Consider the following 19,790-nt stretch of genomic DNA (forward strand, 5'->3'; position numbering starts at 1 on the left):
TCAAAGGCATTTACCTATGGTTTAGAGTTGGGCATTTGGGGTTTGAAGCACAGCTTCCTACAATTTAGCACTGTAATTTCCCCAGCCTCCCAAAAAAGAATGGATGCATAAAACATGTTCGTCTGAAGTTTACAAAAATATAAATATTATATAATTTCAGAATTTTAGAGCTGCAAAAGGCCTTAGTGATAATCTGGTCAAACTCCTCCCCTAATTTTCCAATGAGGAATTGAGGCCTTCACTCACAGGTTAAATAACCCACCTCAGGCCTTTTGCTATATTAGCAAAGATGGAACTCTTCCCTTCAGCATCTTTGTATGTGTCACATATTTGGGCTGAGCTCTTGAAAGGACTAGTTTACTTTTGAGTAGAAACAGACTCTGCATAGCTACTATGCTACACTTTTTTTTTTTTGCAGTACGCGGGCCTCTCACTGTTGTGGCCTCTCCCGTTGCAGAGCGCAGGCTCAGTGACCATGGCCCACGGGCCCAGCCGCTCCGCAGCACGCGGGATCTTCCCGGACCGGGGCACAAACCCGCGTCCCCTGCATCGGCAGGCGGACTCCCAACCACTGCGCCACCAGGGAAGCCCTATGCTACACTTTTATGCTACGTCTTTTACAATTATATAATACAAAAGCAATATGTTACTTTGACTTAAAATGTCATACCAACAAACTTGTGATATATTGCAACCGTTTTATTAATATGATGGACTGGGATATGTCTTTTAACAGGAGTATTGATTCACTACCATGAATGTGTTTCGATACTTTGCTGCAGTATCATACTTGATTGAGTCAAATTACGTGTGAATTACTTTCACTTTCACACGTATAAAACATTTACATTTCATTGTTTGATAGAACAGCCATGCACTTCTTCTTTCTGGTTTATATGCATGTAAATATGCTCACATAAAATGGATTTTTCACCACTCAAGGACTTCATAATATATGAACTTTTCATGACACTATTTCTGCTTTTTTTTTTTAATTGAAGGGGGGTAAAAAAGCAATACTGTGGTACAAAAGACCTTCTTACAAGGTTCTTTCTGGAGAAATGTTTGAGAATACAGTTATAGTCCTATAATGACTGTAATCAAGATCATCCTACAAGGACATGAAGGCAGATTCACTCTCCTGGAGAGTTTCTGATCTTAGTAAGAATATTATGACTGGGGGGAGATATTATAAAGACAGTCCAGCAGAAGACTCTCCTAGAGAGATATTTTGAACATATTTCAAACCTATAAAGATGACATGATAGTTGAATAATTTTGCTGAAGAAGTCTGTGTCTAGAAAGACACTCAAAAATGTAATTAAATGCTGTTATAATTTTTATGTTTTGTGAAACTATTAGAGGCCACGAAAGCAGAAAAATGTAGCACTGTAACAAAATAAGGAAACACTTTTGAAGAATAAACACTTAACACGTAAAAATTTTAAATGGTATCTAATAAATTTTCATGTCAAATTTTTTAACCAAACATATAAAAATTTTAAATGGCAACTAATAAATCTTCATGTCAAATCTTTTAACAAAATCCACAAATTGATTATAAAAATTGAACAATCATAAATGTCTTATGTATAAAGTTTAAAGGGAAAGTTTAAATTTCTACATTATTCTGTTTAATCACATACTTGAGGAATTTTAGTTACTGCCGAGGAACAGTCAGTACATTTCTAAAATAATTCAGTTATGAAAATAGTATCACAATTAAGGTTTGGCATAGTAGCATTCCAGCAATCTTCAGTCATCCACAAACATTAACCGTCCGGGCCCTTCATTCTTCATCCACCTCCTATATCTCTTCCATCTAGGGTCATTTGCTAATCTTTTCTTTAGTTCCTCTTCTTGTTCCTGTTTGTAGACCTGTAAGTATAAATAACATAAACTGACTTGACAATCCAAAGAGAAACATTTGTCATTAGCTTTATGGCATGTTTATACTTTTCAAATATAACTTTAGGTAAAAGTTTCCAATGAATGTATTGGTTTGTCTTCTGAAGACCATGCAGCTAAGATTACTAAGCAATTAAGCATTTTAATGTTCAATGTTCAATAAAAAAGAATAACGTGCAAGAACTGGTAATTTTTTTCACTGATTTCTGTAACCTGGAAATACATTCTTTTCCTCCTTGAAATCAGATATAAGCTGAGTTTAAAGGGTTTAAACATTTCCTCTCTACAACTAATGTCCAATGTTAAAGAATCAACACTTTATTTTTCTAACATGGTACTCTGTAAATTTAACGGATGACTTTCAGTTTTGTTGATATTAACCAAGGAACAAAGTGACCTTACAAATACATTTGTTTCCAAATTGAACTTACAACTACTTTTATCTTCAATGATAATTATTGGTTTTTCAAAATATTTTTAACTAAAGTTCCCAAAGAAGGTTAAATAAACCACAGAGGTTAAGAACAAAGAACATCTTACATTTCTATAACCTTTCATGGATATCAGTTGAAGCTAAATGGACAAGTTTTCATAACCAATTACACAGCCATATCAAATTTCAGAAAGAAATTACTTTACTTACAAATTTCAGGAAGTAACAACTAAGATAATCTCATGTAATACTGTGATAATTCAGCCCAGGATAGCAATCTATGACAGACAGAGTTTATTGTATAGTGGGCAGCTTCAACTGCCTAAGTGAAAACTTATCAAATAATTTAGGAGCTACAATGTTACCTTCCATTTTTATGTTCTTTATAAGTAGGCTGAATATATATACTTGCCAAATCATTCTGGAAATTCATAGTACAGTTTAACACAACAAATTAGACTGTACTTTAAATTTTTAGCATTAGTAAATTAAAGTATTTGAAGTTCATCTTTTAAAAAGACAAATTATAGGTTCAAAACCCACTGTACCACTACTAAATATAGTCATACAGTCAACAAAAGTAAGATCTTTCTATATTTACCTCTTCCATTTCAGAAATTTGAGCACACTTCTGTGATCCCTTGTCACATACCTAGTTTTAAGTTGGTAAGGAAGGTTACAGTAATTACTCACCTCATAATTCTCCTTTATCCAAAGCTCCCGTTTAAGAAAAGTTTCTTTCTGATGATCTTCTAGACTATCAAACTGAGACTTTGACATTTTCATAGATTTACGTATGATATATAGTCTTTCTTCTTCCCCATATTCTTTGCCTTTGATGTTAAAATTATAGATCCACCGGCAATACCAGACTATATATGAGCACAGGTGAAAGGGAGCTAAGAGAATTTGAAACAGGAGAAGGTCACGGAACTGGGGTTTCTGATAGCCTCCCTTTATATCTATTTTACTTTTTATAATGTTCTTTATGATGTTCTCCTCCTCGTCACGAATTTCCTCTTTGGACTTTTTGTTTCTGCCCTTCTCTTTGGCCTTTCTCAGCAATCCCTGCTGCTTGGCAATCTCCATGGCTTGGATACGGTACTTGGGCACCGTGGCCAGGTAGCTGATTGCCTTGTTGTAGCTGTTCCACCAGCTGAAAAACTAGAATATTTAACAAAGAAAACTGGGTCATTTTTATTACCGAAATTCATCTTGGTGAACACAACCCCCAGCCCCAAACCTATTCTGATTAAAAACAGGGACCTCAAAAACCTTACTCTGTAAGTTAAAGATACAGTTGAATAATGCCCATGTGGACATGGGATCTCCAGGCCTGATAAGTCGGATAAGCCCTGAGCTGAGTCAAAAAGCCACTGCTTCTCCACAGGAGACACCCAGGATCAGAGGATGGATTGGTGGAATCACATCACACCTGTTGATTTCACACCGTTACCATTTGACTCTTCCCTAGATCACAATTAAGAAATCCCTCTTCTATTTTTTTTTTTAAGGTTGCAGTCTACTTACTGGAGGAAGAATCGAATAGTAAAACTAGCTAGTGAGGAGTTTCTTTCACAAAATCCCTGGGTATAGACTCAGGCAACTCTAAACCATCTGCACATACCACAGTAATGCTCATCACATTCTGAACTGAAAGATTCAAATATGTTTGAACTCTACTTATTTTGACAGGAAGACATTAAGTCACTTCATAAATATATTCAACCACAAAGGGTTTTATTATCAGAAAAAGTCCTACTCCTCATATAGTACCTCCACACATTTCAGCTATTTTACTGAATAAATACAGCAGTTGTACCAATAATATCCTGAAATATGATAGTAGCAATCTATTAGGAATAGCAAAAAAAAAAAGAAAAAAAAGTGACTAGGGTATTACGTTATCTAAAACAGAAAAGTAAAGTTGCCCTTCCTCTCCCTGTTGAAAAGGCAACACTACAAAAGCTGATACATTTAAAATATACAGCTTTAGTTTTCAATAGGAATTCTTTTATCATATCGATTGAATTTCATTTCTGGGAATTAAACTGGAGAAGTAATTCTGAAACTAGCAAATTGCTTCATTCTAGTCACTTTGTTTTTTCTTCTAGAGGAGGATATGATAGGTGTGGTTGGTTGAGGAATAATAGTAGGGAAAACTCATTTCAGGCTAAACTTATATTTCTGTGATATTTTAAAACAACATAAAAAGTTACTGTAGCACTTTTAGTCTATTTCAGTGGTTCTCAAACTGAGCAGGAGTGCCCTTAGCTGTCATGTGGAAATGTGTGAGACATATTTGTTTTGTTACAATGATGGCAAGCTCTACACTCCTGGCATTTGGCGGGTAGGTACCAGGACTTGTTAGGCCATATTAAGGAGTTTGGAATTTTCCCCAAGTTTAATGGGAAATCATTGAAAAGTCCTATGAAAGTAGTTTGGTCCTTGAACAATGCGGGGGGGGGGGGCACCACCTTCTGCAGAACCTGAGTGCAACGTATAGTTGGCCCTCCGTATGCACGGCTCCTCCCTATCCTCCGATTCAGCCAACCTCGGATGGCGCACTGCTACAGTTCGGTACTGCTTTTAGTGAAAAGAATCCGTGTGTAAGTGGACCACTGCAATTCCAACCCATATTGTTCAAGGGTCACCTGTAAATGATATGATCTAGTTGGCGTTCACTCTGGCTGTTATATGGGAAATACTCTAGAGGGGGCAACGAGAAAAAGATCTGAGTTTTTTGTTTGTTTGTTTTTGACAGTTTTATAATGACATTCATGATTTCTTAGATTGCCTGCCAACAAAGATTCCAATATTATCAATTGGTTAAATAAATATTTTTCTAATATAAAAAATTAATCTCACCTGGAAGTAAAATTCTACAAAAAGGTACTTCTAGTTCAGTTTTAATGGCTAGCACTAGCCAATGTGCACTCCTGCACATGCACGTAGATATACACATCCATCAATACACACCTGAAACACTGAAATAGCACACACACTGACCAAGATCACAACTCTCACATCCACTTTAGGGGCTAAGCGCCTGCTGTAGTAGTGATAGTAATGGCTATAGTACTCTTCTGGGTGATCCAGCATGTAATCATAATCTTTTCGAGTTTCTTCATCCTGTAAAATAACAAGATATCCAGTTTCATAGGACAGCTCATAAAATGGTCTTAGTTAATAATCTGTTAAAGTCAAATCTAGAATATTGTAATTATGTAATCTGAATAAAAGAACAAACTGTCAAAATCAGAAAATTTCCCATAATTCCTCAAAGGGACACACAAATTTGTTTCCAGACTTTAATACTAGGTATAAAGCATAATAAAAAAATTTCCTCAAATTCTTGAGGAGTATTAGTCCTCCTGGAAAAAATAAAAACACTTCAGTAGCAATGAACCATGCCTTTTTAGCCAGTGCTGTGGTGCTAATAAGGATGTCACCATGTTCTTATAATTTAAGAGCATGTTGACACCTACTCTTAGCAACTGCTGATAGAAAAAAAAGAATGTTTATCTCTGTCGTATATATTCACAATCATTTCCCAACCTTGTAGAGAAGGTTTTCTTTTGAAAGCAATGATTAAAACAACGAAAAAGTAGACAAAACCAGTCTATGCCCTCAAAATTGAATTATGCTCATCCCAAGGAAACACTGAGACATCGATGCAGTATAATGGTCAAAGTCTCGCTTTGTGGTATTATGCAAAACTTTTAGCCTCTCTGAGCCTCACTCTTCTTCACTTGTAAATTAGAGATATTAATAGCTGCCCTACTAATTTTACAGGGTTATTTTGTATATCAGATGACAAACACTATACAAAAACAGGTTAAAAATATGTAGTGTTTCACTATTACAACACATTTTCACAGCCCAGTTCATAAATAAGGTAATATATAGCTCTTTCTTAATCATGCAAACATGTTGAAAAAATTACAGCCTTCTGAAATGCTGCTCAAATGGTCACAAATAAAACATTTCTTAAAACCTTCTCTAATTTTAATGTTTCTAAAAGGTATAAACGCCAATCTTTTACTGAGCTACATAGGTTGAAAAGCTACCAAACTAGGTTATGATTTGCTTTTTTTTTTAATCCCACAGGAAACCTATTTTTCAACTTGTCTTGTTTCCAAAAAATGTTAAAGACTAAAACTACAGCAAATTCTTTACTCTCTATAAGTGAATACAACATAAACCATTATGAAAAAAAATCTTTCTTTAACCTAGATGACTTCTTTCTATGATAAATTAATTATTCAACATTTATAAAGTTGCAGATTATTAGCTAAACATTTCAAAATCTGCACTTAGTGCTTTGTTACCAGAGGCGCTGGGGTCTGTTCAGGGCCTCCTCCCGAGTCCTCCAATATACTGTTTCTTAGATTTAAAATAAGACGTTTGCTCATGATAAATCTTTCCTGTACCCATTAATATCATTATATATTTTCTATTAAGAATTCTGAATTTGAATGAGCACATTCTCAGTAACATTTTTTTTTAATTTATTTATTTTTAATTTATTTTATTTTTGGCTTCGTTGGGTCTTCGTTGCTGCACGCAGGCTTTCTCTAGTTATGGCGAGCGGGGGCTACTCTTCGTTGCGGTGCGCAGGCTTCTCATCGCGGTGGCTTCTCTTGTTGCAGAGCATGGGCTCTCGGTGCGTGGGCTTCAGTAGTTGTGGCATGCAGGCTTCGGTAGTTGTGGTGCACAGGCTTAGTTTCTCCGCGGCATGTGGGATATTCCCGGACCAGGGTTTGAACCCATGTCCCCTGCATTGGCAGGCGGATTCTCAACCACTGCGCCACCAGGGAAGCCCTCAGTAACAGTTCTTACACTCATTACATTCAAAATATTTCTTACCTCTGACTAGAATTTGAAGCTAGATGAAGTAGTATCTAGTATAATTAGATGTAAATATATTTAAAGTCTATTCCATGGCACTGTATGGAGGGCCAATATGCGAATCATCTACTATATAAGGAAAGCTGAGCTCAGGCTGATATTATTTTCAAATTCACTCCTTGTATGTTCTCTTCCATTAGAAAAGATTTTCTCGGGAGTTCCCTGGTGGCCTACTGGTTAGGATTCCAGCCTTTCACTGCCATGGCCTGGGTTCAGTCCCTGGTAGGGGAACTGAGATCCTGCAAGCTGTGCGCCACACACCTCAACTGTCAGTCCATTATTCCTCCTATAAGCCATCATCATATTCTAGAGTTTCTAACCTAAAGAGGGCAAAACGTTACAGGTCATACAGATAGCTCTGAAGACTAAAGCCTATGTCCCTTGATGTATTTCATTCTGAGTACTTCAAGACATCCTTTGAGAATTTTTCCATTCTCCCTCCATTTTTTTGCCCTTTGGGCTAATTTTATAGATATGCTCTGCTTTTGGCCTGAATTCGTTGCCTTTTAAACTCAGCCTCCCAATCTTGGCAGATGCTTTTTGAAATGTATCTCTTCAAACACGATTCTTCTCCTTGCTCCAACCAGATTACAAGTAGTTTTGAAACTAACTGCCCCCATGAGATGAGATTCCTACAGTCCTCCAACATCACTATCTCTGCACAGTCCATTGCCCATTCTGACTGTCTGTACTCCTCCTGGTTGAAGTATACAGCAAGATCTGTGAGGGTCACTGAAATCTGCTCTGTGATGTCATGCGTCTAGTGGCTATTCTCTTATCTTAGTGAAGGTCACAGTCCATAGAATGCAGATATCCTTCTTCAAGCTTTTCACCCATATCTTCCCCCAGAGTCACCATCTTCTCACTGGTCCCTAGATTTGTGACTTCATCAAGTCCAGAGCTTCATTTAACAGGATGGTCAGCTAATGCTCTAGTACCAGCAACTCCAAAATTTATACCTTATGCCTAGCCTCTCTACTGTGACCAGAGCCTGTAGGGCCTATTCAGGGCCCTCTATAATGAGTCCTCAAACTACCTCATGCCTGTAAAAGGTTTCAGGGTCAAGTCTGACTTCTCTTAGAATGGTTTTCTTTTCCTTGGGGCCACCATAATTTCATGACCCTGTTTTGGTCATGATTAGAGACAAGGTGGTCTGCGATCTCCTTGTTACAGAGTTTATTCAGCCACAATCTTCTTTCTTTAATGTGTTTAAAGCTTTCTCTCCAGAATGAAGAAAATGGATTTTAGGCTGAGGCATGCATAATACACTTTACAAGGTTGTTCAAGGTTGGCACAAATGGAAGAGTTAGGGATTCTCAACAATCTAAGTCAAAGTCCTACTCTTCAGTAGCCTACTAAGTTTAGAATCAACCTAATAAGAACACAGGATACCAGGCATATTAGCAAAAAAGAAAAGACAGACTGGGACTCAATTAGAGAGTTTCACGTACATTCTTACATATTTTTACCATATATTTATTTTTAATACCATATATTTATTTTTTCTCCTACCCATCTTGGGACTAAAGTAGCCTCACAGTTTTTTTATTTGTTCTGTCCAATGCTTCCATGTCTAGTAAGGTAAGTTCAATTTTCCTTGTCATGCAACAAGGCCTCCATAACTGACCCAAACTTACCTACTTAAGAAACATCTTATCACTCTCCCTTCTTTTGCCCATAGCAAACATTCAGATAGCAATTTCTGGAATTTGGTGTGTTCTTCAAGTACAGCATGCTCTTTTATATCTATGACTGAACAGATAATTCACTTTAACTCAAATGCCCATGCCTTTCTTCCAACCTCATGAGCTCCTATTAATCCTTTAGAACATAAACATTAGTAGACAGATTTAGACCACTCTTATTACACTTATTACCTATTTATTATAGCACTTATCACATTGTAATCATCAGTTTTTTTCTTTTCCTTGAATGAGAACTTCTAGAAGGCAGGTAGGGTGATTCCTTAATCTTTGTATATCCAAGGCCTAGCACAGTGCCTGGCATTCAATAAATATCATTTCAAAACTGAAATTTTGTAAAGGCTCTCCCTCACTCTAGACATCTCTCCAGCCACACAGGTCTCCATCTCACCAGGAAGGCGAGACGGGTGATTATGCCACAAAAACTTGGGCTTGGCAGAAATGACTGCTTGATTTCATAGCTTATGAAGATATGCTAATGTGGCTAAAATAGCTTAAACCTTAAAACAGTGTAATATCTTACCTTTCAATAAGGTAGTACTTTTTCTTTCAGCAATTTTGTGGATCTTAAGGTCCCAGGGTCAGGAGATTCCAACTTCTTTCCAAAACCAAAACCTTTATACTTGTTTCTTCCTCCTCTCTGTCCTGAGCCTTGACAAGCAGGGCAATAAGCTCCTTGTTTCTAATCTCTACAGGAAAAAACGGTGCTTCTGCTGGTGTCCACTCCACTCCCAATCCTCTTGGGCATATGCAGGAGGACTGGAACATAACCACCAATATCTAGATCAAAAGTGAACAAGAGGAAACCCACAAGCAAAGAAAGCACTGAATCCTTCCTTCTCTTATGAAAATGATCATTCCCCCCTCCCCAGAGGCAAAAATATATTATGTTCTTGTCCTTGAAAGAAATAATGAATTGTTTGATTTCAGTAAACATAAATTGCAATAATTAGATATTGCAGCCAGTTTTACATTAAAAATCTTCTATTATACAAATAATAGAAACCATTTAGGATGGCAAAGGCCAAGAATCAATAATATATGAAAATATAGTAATAGTTTGTTCATTCTTAAATATATATAGTCATCCTGTTTTTAAGAGAAATACACAAACAAATGATCCTTTAAGAAAATAACAACTGTTCCCCTAAGTTTTTTTCCAGGCCATTACACCCTACTAAAGAGGAAGAAAGTTAACTGCTCTGAGTTTTCATTTCTCTTCCTGTTCCCTACCCACCAGCCACTCGTGCAACTATCTTCTACGTCTTCTCTTCTCAGTCTACATGTGGTCATAGCAACTCTCATCATTTGCATTATCACCTATGTATCATATACGAGTGACACTGAGATCTGTTTTCCCTGCTCCTACTATTTTCAGATACCTCCTGAACACTTCCTAAATGTAACATAAATATCTCAAATTCAACATGCTCAAAACCCAAATCTGCTCCTGTGTCTCATCTAACGGTATCACCATCTACTTGGATACCTGAGCTCTAAGAAATCTTAGTTATTTTCAGTTCAGAAAATAGTTATGCAGGGCCTTAAGCCATGTGCTGAGCACAAAGGAGGATAAAAAAACAAATAAATTAAGGACCTGGCCTCAATAACACTCCCATCTACAAGAAGAATCTAGCAAGCAAGAAGAGCACAATTCAATGTACTAAGGACTAACTCTGCCTGAGACCACTGGTAATGGGATTCACAGAAGACAGGAAGTGAGTGCTAGGTCCTGAAAAGCAAGTAAGATGTGGTAAAGTTTGTTCCAGGCAAGGGGGATAGCAAGTGTTAAGGTACAGAAGCATCAGTGTATAGAACAGATTCAGTGAAGCTTAAGCACTGGGGAAGTTGAGGGAAGAAAGGAGTAGTAAATGTGGCCAGGAAGATAGGTTTGGATAAGAACCACAGGGGATCTTATATGCCATGCTAAAGTGTTAGGGTGTACTGTCTGTGCTATTCAAACATAAAATGTTTTCAAGTATGAGAAAAATAAATAGCATTGAGTAGAAGTATATATTTTTGGACGATAACTCTGATAGTATTGTAAAGAAAGGAATGAAGGAGAAATCGATTTTTAGAGACTAAGAAGTAGAACAAATAGGACTTAGTGATTAAAAGGGTACAGGAATCAATCATGTTGAGCATGACAGTGATGTTTCTAATTATAGTCACTATGTGAACCATGTTATTTTAAGAATAAAGGAAGAGGACAGCAAGTGTGGAGAAGATGCAGGGGAAAATTGTGGAAGATTCTGAAATGGGGAGGAAAGAAAATTACTGGATAGCTTTTCAATGCCTGGAGCCTCCAAGGATTATCTATTCCTGTAAGAGGGGTGTGCCTTTATTTGTCTTTGAAAAGTCTATTTTAACTTTGTAGAGAAAGAAGTAACTTGTGGTAAACTGGAAGTAATGCAAATAATTCTTATTCACAAAAAAAGACAAATTGTGACCAGTGGAATTAAGGCAACTGATAACTGCCTTATCATATTGACCAGTATTACAGGCATTTCAGCACTCCTTGTCTTGACTGTAAACTGTGTGGCACTTTTTCTCTTTTGAACCAGTTTTAATATCTTACTGGTTCCCTCATTAATTAATGAGTTAAATAAAATATTTGACACATGTTCATTTTGTATTTGTACAAGAGTCAACCTCTTTTAAAATTTATGCTTTAACAAAAAAAACAGGATTAGTTTCATGTATAATTTTGGGTACCTGTGCTACAAACGAGAGACAATTGAAAAATATGAACCTAGAGAATACACGGATTTCAGGGTTGTCAAGGATGTAGTTGAGTTTCATCAGGATGAGCTTAGAAAATAAAAAGAAAAGAGTACCCAAAGGACAGGACTCTAAGGAAATGCAATGTTTAAGGTGAAGGCAGAGGAAAAGAAATACAGACTAAAAGAAATGGCTAGAAAGCTTGGAGAAAGGGGAGAGAATTACATGAAGGGAGTCAAGGGAGAACAGCTTAAAGAACTACATGGTCAACATCAAATGCCACAAATAGTTCCAAAAGGAAGAGCAGCCCTCTGATCTGATGCTTAGAGCATCACTGTTCATCTTAGGAAGAACAGCTCCAGAACGTGTGCTGATGCACATGTCAGTCTATGACAGTTTTAATGAAAGGGGGACGAGGAAGTAAGGATAGCCAACAATGAAGAAAGAAGAAAAATGTGACCAGAGCTTTAAAAGAAGCAAATTAAGGAATGAGAAATGAACCAAATAAGAGATTCTTAAGTTACCAAAGAGGAATGATGAGATTCCAGAAGACTAAGACAGAAATAAAATGAGTTCAGCCAAGAATACCTTCCTGCCTTCCCCCAACACATCTTCCATATTGTTCCCAGAACTTACTTTCTGAAACAAACATCAGATTGTGTTACTTATGCACTTTAAAACCTCTGGTAACTCTTCAATACATAAGGTTCACATGCCTGAACACAGCTTAAAGGGTCGATCCCAAACTATTTCCAGTCTCCTGAAACATTCTCCCTACCATGCACCTGACAGGCTTCTAACCTAGAAATAGTAGATCCCCTACAGTCTCTAAAAATACAGTAAGGGTCTTTGTGCTGTGACTATCTCAAAATATTCTGTTTACCCATGATAAATTTGCACAAGCAAAATTAAAACGTCAAGTGCTTAGTTTCTGGCTAGAATTATATCAACTCAGTAGTTTTTGTGTTACTCAAAAAAGCTCTGATGGGTTGTTGATACCATCATGTGTCAGGTAGTCACAGCACTAGATTTAAACACATCTGGTGTATAATCAACCTTGGCCATAAGTAGGGAATAACAGATGAAATTAAGGGATGAGTAAAAAATAAACACTTACGGGTTCACAGCAGAAATAGCAAATGTGGCACATAAGGTACCACACCCTTCTTCTGGGCCCATGGGAGAACAGTTTAACATGTCATCTTTTCCACTAAACCCAGACAAGGCCCCCAAATTTACAAGTGTTACATGAAGTCGAGACCAATTACAGTTGGCATGTGAAATGAAAATTATCTGCCATCAAGCTTACTTAACTTGGCTGTATATCAGCATCACAACTGTAATAGAAATTTACATCATTTCTATTAGTTTTATGAATACCCAATTATTATGAATGCCTGATTAAAATTTGGATCGGTGCTGGAAAAGAAAAATAGTAATACCAATAAGTGCAGCTAATTTTTTTCCTCCAAAACGAAAAGTCCCTGGGAAAAGCATAATAAAAGTGATCCTACATCTCATTCCTGGAAGTAGCCTTGCATACTCATGACTCCATGTTTTCATGGATCAAGACTTTTCTCTACCAGAAATGTCCCTCCACAGTCAACCTTGGTGACTGTTCTAGATCCAGATCAAAGAGTACATTCTTCTCCAATCCCCTGAGAAGAAATAATTGTGTTCTCTCAGTGCTGCAATATAACCTACACGTTTTTATTATATAACTTAGATAAATAATAACCAAACAATAAGTATCTGTATTCTTCTTATATTAAAAGCTTAAAGGCAGGAACTGTGCCTTTTTCATTGTTATGGTCTCCTCCCCCAGCACCTATGTCAGTGCCAGTTAGAAAAAGGGTTAAGCGAATATACAAAGGGAGAACAATAAACAGTAACCATAACAGGGCAGGAAGTTCATAATCCCCTTTTTGTCAAATCGTTCTTAAGTGCTAAAGCCCTGCCACATCAACCAGACTGGCAAAAAGAAACTGACGTGTTCCTGTGACTTCCCTGCCAAGACAAGGCTGTCTCTACACCTCCCTTCAATCTACCAGATAATCGGCACGCCGGCAATACTTCCAAGACCTTTTCTACGTTCTCTCATGATCTTGCAAAATGCTGTCAAACTCTACCATTTTCTACCAATTACAGTTTTTCTAAGTGCATCCTTACCACCTGTTCCCTCATCTGCTTATTTCTATGCCATCCTTCTCATTTTACCTAATTCATCCAGTTCGCATCTATATCAAAAATAATTAATGTTCTCAAAGACCCTGAGAAAATAATTTCTCCTTAAAAACAGAAGTATAATTTTTCTCTCATGCAGGAATTTTTCATTCATACCCATCCAATCTACTTTATCTGTACCACTCTTTAAAACTACAATTAATTTGGGGTAAAATGCCAAAGTAGGCTTCACATAACAATGTCAAAACACCAGAAATCCACTTTCAATTTCCATCCTATCTGAATCTATCTCCAGATAGGAGTTTTTATTTTACAAGCATTCATTATCTATGTGCCAGACACTGTGCTAGGTGCCATGGATATACATGCAAAAATGAAGTTTAGTGGAGAGGGGAGAAGGGCTACTCAGGATTTACAGTGCAGTGTGATAAGTGCTATATCCACATAAAAAGATCCAATGTTGACACAGCAAGTGAGAGTCGGTTTACTTAACTTCCAAAGTCCACGTGTCCCTGAATCCCCAGTAGTCAAATACACTAAATAGTTATTTCACCGACTTAACTCATTATGCAACAAATATTAAGCAGTGTGTGAAATCATAATGGTTTCAAGTCCTGCTGAGATCTAGAGGTTTAAGTTATTTGAGAACATGAACTAAGCATGACTTGGTAAAAGCTTCTGACAAGTCCCTTTGCCTTCCACATTATTACCCATCCTTCTTTTTCTGGTTTTTCTCAATCTCTCTATTCACGGGTAGAATCTCTGTTGCTATGAAAACAATGACCAACTGTGATAATATCTCCTTCTCTGACCAACTGCATTTAAATCATGTTAGTTTCCTTAGTTTTTAACAATTTCCATCTTAAAAAACTCTCTCTCAAAGAGGCATTTATTTAACCAAGACAACTCCAGAGTCATAAATCCACTATATCTTACACAAATATAATTCTCATTTTGGTTATTCAGAGATGCTTGGTTGTTATAAGTTTTGATGGAACACCACTGTAAGATTATAATGAGGATATAATGTAGTTTTTTATATCATACATGTTAAAAATGCTAAGAGACTTGAACAGACCAAGAATAAGAAATTAAGAAGGTTATCAAAAAATTATGGGGAGAGGGCTTCCCTGGTGGCACGGTGGTTGAGAGTCCTCCTGCCGATGCAGGGGACACGGGTTCGTGCCCTGGTCCGGGAGGATTCCACATGCCGCGGAGCGGCTGGGCCCGTGAGCCGTGGCCGCTGAGCCTGCGCGTCCGGAGCCTGTGCTCCGCAACGGGAGAGGCCACAACAGTGAGAGGTCCGCATAACGCAAAAAAAAAAAAAAAAAAAAAAAAAAAAAAAATTATGGGGAGAGAAAAAATGCTCCTGGCTCCAATGAATTTACGACTAATTTATTTAAGATTTCACAAAAGACACAATTTCTGTTAGATACACCGTTCCAGAGGTGGAATCTACCTGGGCATTCTACAAAGCAAATATAGAATCAACTTTTCCCTCCATATGCCAGCAATAACTGAACATGGCTGTGAAGGAGGACACAGTCTTCCCAAGGCCCTCCCTCCTTTTCAGCTCTCACAGGGTTTATTGCTATTCTTTATGGAGAAATATATAGCGTATAACAAAAAGAGCAAATAGAAATGAAATGTGGTCCCAGGTCTGCAGTTGCTGCCCCCATGAGATGATATATGGAATTTCAGGTAGGCTTCTGCGGCTCGTCTTCATTCCAGAGCCACTGGAACTTATCGGCTTCTCCCACTATTCTATCTGACCTGCTCGTAATAAAGGCCAGGTGGACCTCTTATCCCTCACAAGCCCTCTTTCCAGTCTGTGGATATAATCCAAGCAAAACAGTGGTTACATCCCTGTTGTCTCAAGGGAATGACCCCAGTTTATCAGATCTCTGCATTACCCAGAAATGATATCTTCTGGCAACCTTCTCACAATTCTCCATTAGGACAGCAATAAAATCAGACCACCCTGTTTGTTTTTAATAACTTCTTTCACACATGGCAAGTCAAAGTCCTCTTCCTTATTCCAGGAGAGAGCACCTGCAATGAAGTTTTTAAAAAAGTTTCTGAAGGTGTTCCACTTGGAAGTGGAATCCCTATCTATCTCTATAAATTTCACATGGGAGTTTTCACAAGAGCCCAACTAAGTCCAAACCAAGCCCAGACACCCCTTTTCTCTGACAGATAATTTCCGTTCTCCTGCAGTAATAATGAGTGGGGTTGGGGAAGCTATAGATCACTCTCTCCCACCCTCCATCTGTGCAACTCCAATTCTAGTTTCCTGTTTGGAGGCATTTGCAGCTACCACAAACCTGTTCCAATCAAGAGTAAGTGTTACTTTCAACAGACATACTAGTTTTTAACTGCCTCAAAGTTCCTTGTTCTTGAGTGGACACATTATTTTATTGAGCTTTTTATTAGCTGACAAATCAGTGCTAAACTCATAGCAGCATTTAGAGGCAACCATTACAGCCAGATCAGCCTCTGAATTTGTCTCTTCAAGAAAATGGCAAGAATATTTAGAGTCCTGGGATTCCTCCCAGCCAGATTTTCTGTAGTCTTGGCACTTTTTTTCAAAGTTCTTACTATCATGTTCAGGCCAAATCTCCCCATCTCCAACCCCAGCAGAAGGGAACAGTCGCCACTGTTTCTGCTGCCTCTCTTCAGGAAGTTCTTCACCTGCCCAGTGCTCCCTTTTGTGCCACAAAGGCTTTGGAGGACCAGTGGTAGGCCTTCTGGATGCTCGTCTGGACCACTATCTTTCCTCATTGCAGAAAAGCAGACTGGAGCTTCAGATGCTGGGCTGCCTTGAATGAAGTTCTTTCCCATCTTTCTGAAGGCTTTCCTCAATCACTCTCTATCCCAAATAATAGGCAACCAAGCCCTCTGGACTCAGCACTTTCCCAAACCCCCCATTCCTCAGTTAACTGCCAATAAAAATTACAATCTCACCAATGCTGGTGAGAATTTAGTGAATTTTATGACTCCATATTATCCAAACTGCTCTGGAAAGTAAGCCATTAACTCCTTGACTCAGTATTTTCAGCTCTGGAAATCTAACCTGGAAAAATAATCCATGGTTAAATTATAGCATACCCACTCAAAGCAGTCACTAAAAGCAGACGATACAGCAACACGGAAAACTCTGCCTCAAAAAGAAAAGGAAAAAAAAAAAGCTAGAAAAAAGTACCCTACAACTGCAACTGCTGTTGCATTAGCATGATGGGGCCCTTGAAGCAGTAACACTTCCACCAAATATGATTTGTACTTAGTGATTTCTTATGGTTTGCTTTTCCCAGCAGTAGAAGAAAACAGGATCAGGTTAAATCTCCCCATCCCCACAAGACTCAATAAAACCTTTGTCGAATGACTACACATATACTCACAAAATATTTCCTACTAGAAATTCTCAGTCTTGAAACCCAAGTCATTAAGCACCTATTTGCAGGTCCTGTATAGGGGGTTTCTCATTTATCATTTAACCTCATAACAACCCGTGGAGCAGGCATCATGGCCTTAATTGTGCCTATGAAGAAACAGGTACTCTGACCTATTAAGTCACTATACAAGGTCATACAGGGGTGTTCAGAGCCGGGGTCAAACATCCGGTGTTCTTCTTAGTATTTTTCTACAGCCTTAAACCCAAGCTAAATGTCACAATTAACACCATCCCCAGAAACCAAGTTTCTGTCAACTCAAATTCGGGCGATCTCAACTGTCACTGGAGCCCTTTCCTGTGTTCTATCACAGATCTTGGTAATAATAATCACCCTGATTTCCGAGAGTGAGCTGCACGTTATTAAGACATTTTCACTAAATCGTAAGAAGCCCAAAGCTTTGCATAAAAAAGACTGTAACAAAAAGGAGGGAGCTGGCTGCCCTCCAAGACCGAGGGGGTTCCCATCTTTGTCAGTGGGCCGCAGGCGCTCTCTCACGTGGGGAAGCGCGAGCATCCTAAGGGTGGTGGCGGTGGTCGCGCCCGGCGCCGGAGTCACAAGGAGCCTTGCTCCACGGGCCAGGGGCTGAAGAGGCCACGCCGCGCGCTTCGCCAGCGTGTCCTCGCAGCCCATCCGCGCCCCCAGGCTTACCTTAAGAGTCTCGTAGGCGGTGGCCACCAGCAGGAAGGCCTCCTCAGCGCTCTGCGGCGTCCGTCCGGGGCCCTCGTCGCCGGGCTCGGGCCGGTAGCGGTCGGGGTGGTAGCGCCGAGCCAGCTGGCGGTAGGCCCGCGCGATCTCCGCCTTGCCCGCCGTGCGGCTCACCCCCAGCACCTCGTAGCAGTCCCGCGTGCCGCAGTAGAGCCCTTCCACCAGGGCCGCCGCGGGCCGCGGCAGCAGCACCGCCAGCAGCAGGGGCGGCAGCAGCACCAACCAGCGCCGGCTGGTAGCGCCGGCTCCCCGGCGCGGAGCGATCGGCGTCGCCATCCCGGCTGGGCCACGGCTCCACTAGCCCAGCCGCACCTCGGCACTCCACCGCGCGCCCGGCTGGGCTGCTGGACCCCAGATCCACGTCAGCACGCGGCGCCTCCGCGCAGGCGCACCGGGCGCGGCTGCTTCAACCACTTCCGTCACGACCGTTGCTAGGGGAGCAGGACGCTTCAGCCGCACGGCTGCTTCCGCTGTGTCTGTGAACGCGTTCCTAGTCTCAGCGGCCAGAGGATTTGTTCTCAGTTGGACGGACCTAAAGGATGTCTCTATGTCTGAGGTGCACTTAACCAGTGTATGCAGAGTGCTTTACTGTCCACAGGGCCCTTCCCAGGCAATCTTTTAGGCATCATGACTTCGTTTGCTGCCATTGGTAGGTAGTCTGGCTCTCTTGCCCTCTGGTTATCAGCCTCAAGATGTGTGCCCAGGGTTTTAAAGCTGGGTCTCAGCCCCGACTCCGTCCCACTAACTCCATTCTCCCTTTCCAAAAGGACGTTTAACTTAGAGATTCTAGGCGTTCTCTGCCTTAAAGTTCATGGCCATCTACTTCCGGGTTTCTTAGCCTCCGCACTATTGACATTTGGCCTGGATAATTCTTTTCCTTGTAGGGACTGTGCTGTGCATTGTACGATGTTTAGCAGTATCTCTGGCCTCTACACACTAGATGCCAGCAGTACCACCACCTCAGTCGTGACAATCAAAAATGTATCCACGTATTCTCAAATGTGTTCTAGGGGTACGGCTGCCAGAAAAGATGCAGGTCGCTCAGTTAAATCTGAATTTCAGATAAACATTTTTTTAGTATATTATGTCCAAAATATTGCATGGGACTCTATAGCAACATGAAGAACTTTACCTCAAAAAAAGTTGTTTCTATCATTCACTCTAAATATTTCTTGAGTCTTTACTATGAGTTAGACACTGTTGTAGGCTCTGAGGACATAGTGGTGAGCAAGGTAGACAAGGTTCTTAATCTCAAGGAGCATATATTCTGGTGGAGGATGACAGACAATAAACAAGCAAATAGTGCTCGCTTCGGCAGCACATATACTAAAATTGGAACGATACAAAGAAGATTAGCATGGCCCCTGCGCAGGATGACACGCAAATTCGTGAAGCGTTCCAGATTTAAAAAAAAAAAAAACAAGCAAATAAACTTTAAGAAATAATAAATTCTTTTCAGAAAATGGAACAAAATAAAGGTTAAAATATGATATGTCATATTCATACTATATACGTGTATGTATATTATATACACATATATGTATATTATATATATAGGAAAGAGAGAGAACAGAATTAATGCAAACACATAGGAGAGTTGCCGAACTTGAAATTATGAGAGTCAAGGACAAGTGTTAGGGTCATTGACTAATTATTCTAGGAGGAATTAACATCTAAACTGACTTTAAAAGAAAAATAGAGGATAATTTGAGGGGTGGGAGTAAGGGAGAAGTTTTGGGATAAGGGAGTGGTGACGTAAGTACCAAGAAGAGA

The 19,790-nt window shown here is 39.3% G+C and overlaps 1 protein-coding gene and 1 non-coding gene across 2 annotated transcripts; one reads left to right on the forward strand and one right to left on the reverse strand.

Annotated features, from left to right (window-relative positions):
* Window positions 1–1,440: 1,440 nt before the first annotated feature.
* Window positions 1,441–18,407, reverse strand: DNAJC25 (DnaJ heat shock protein family (Hsp40) member C25). Its single transcript, XM_059072260.2, has 4 exons — window positions 17,961–18,407; window positions 5,321–5,473; window positions 3,035–3,505; window positions 1,441–1,878 (listed from the first exon to the last, which is right to left on the reverse strand). The coding sequence occupies exons 1-4, from the start codon at window positions 18,291–18,293 to the stop codon at window positions 1,756–1,758; spliced, it is 1,080 nt and encodes a 359-aa protein (XP_058928243.1). The 5' UTR covers window positions 18,294–18,407; the 3' UTR covers window positions 1,441–1,755.
* Window positions 18,408–19,319: 912 nt separating this feature from the next.
* Window positions 19,320–19,425, forward strand: LOC131762100 (U6 spliceosomal RNA). The gene has a single exon (XR_009337178.1). It is a non-coding gene; the product is annotated as a U6 spliceosomal RNA (small nuclear RNA).
* The last annotated feature ends 365 nt before the right edge of the window (window positions 19,426–19,790 follow it).

This window comes from Kogia breviceps, chromosome 8 (assembly GCF_026419965.1).
Source record: "Kogia breviceps isolate mKogBre1 chromosome 8, mKogBre1 haplotype 1, whole genome shotgun sequence".
In the NCBI taxonomy this organism is placed as follows: domain Eukaryota; kingdom Metazoa; phylum Chordata; class Mammalia; order Artiodactyla; family Physeteridae; genus Kogia; species Kogia breviceps.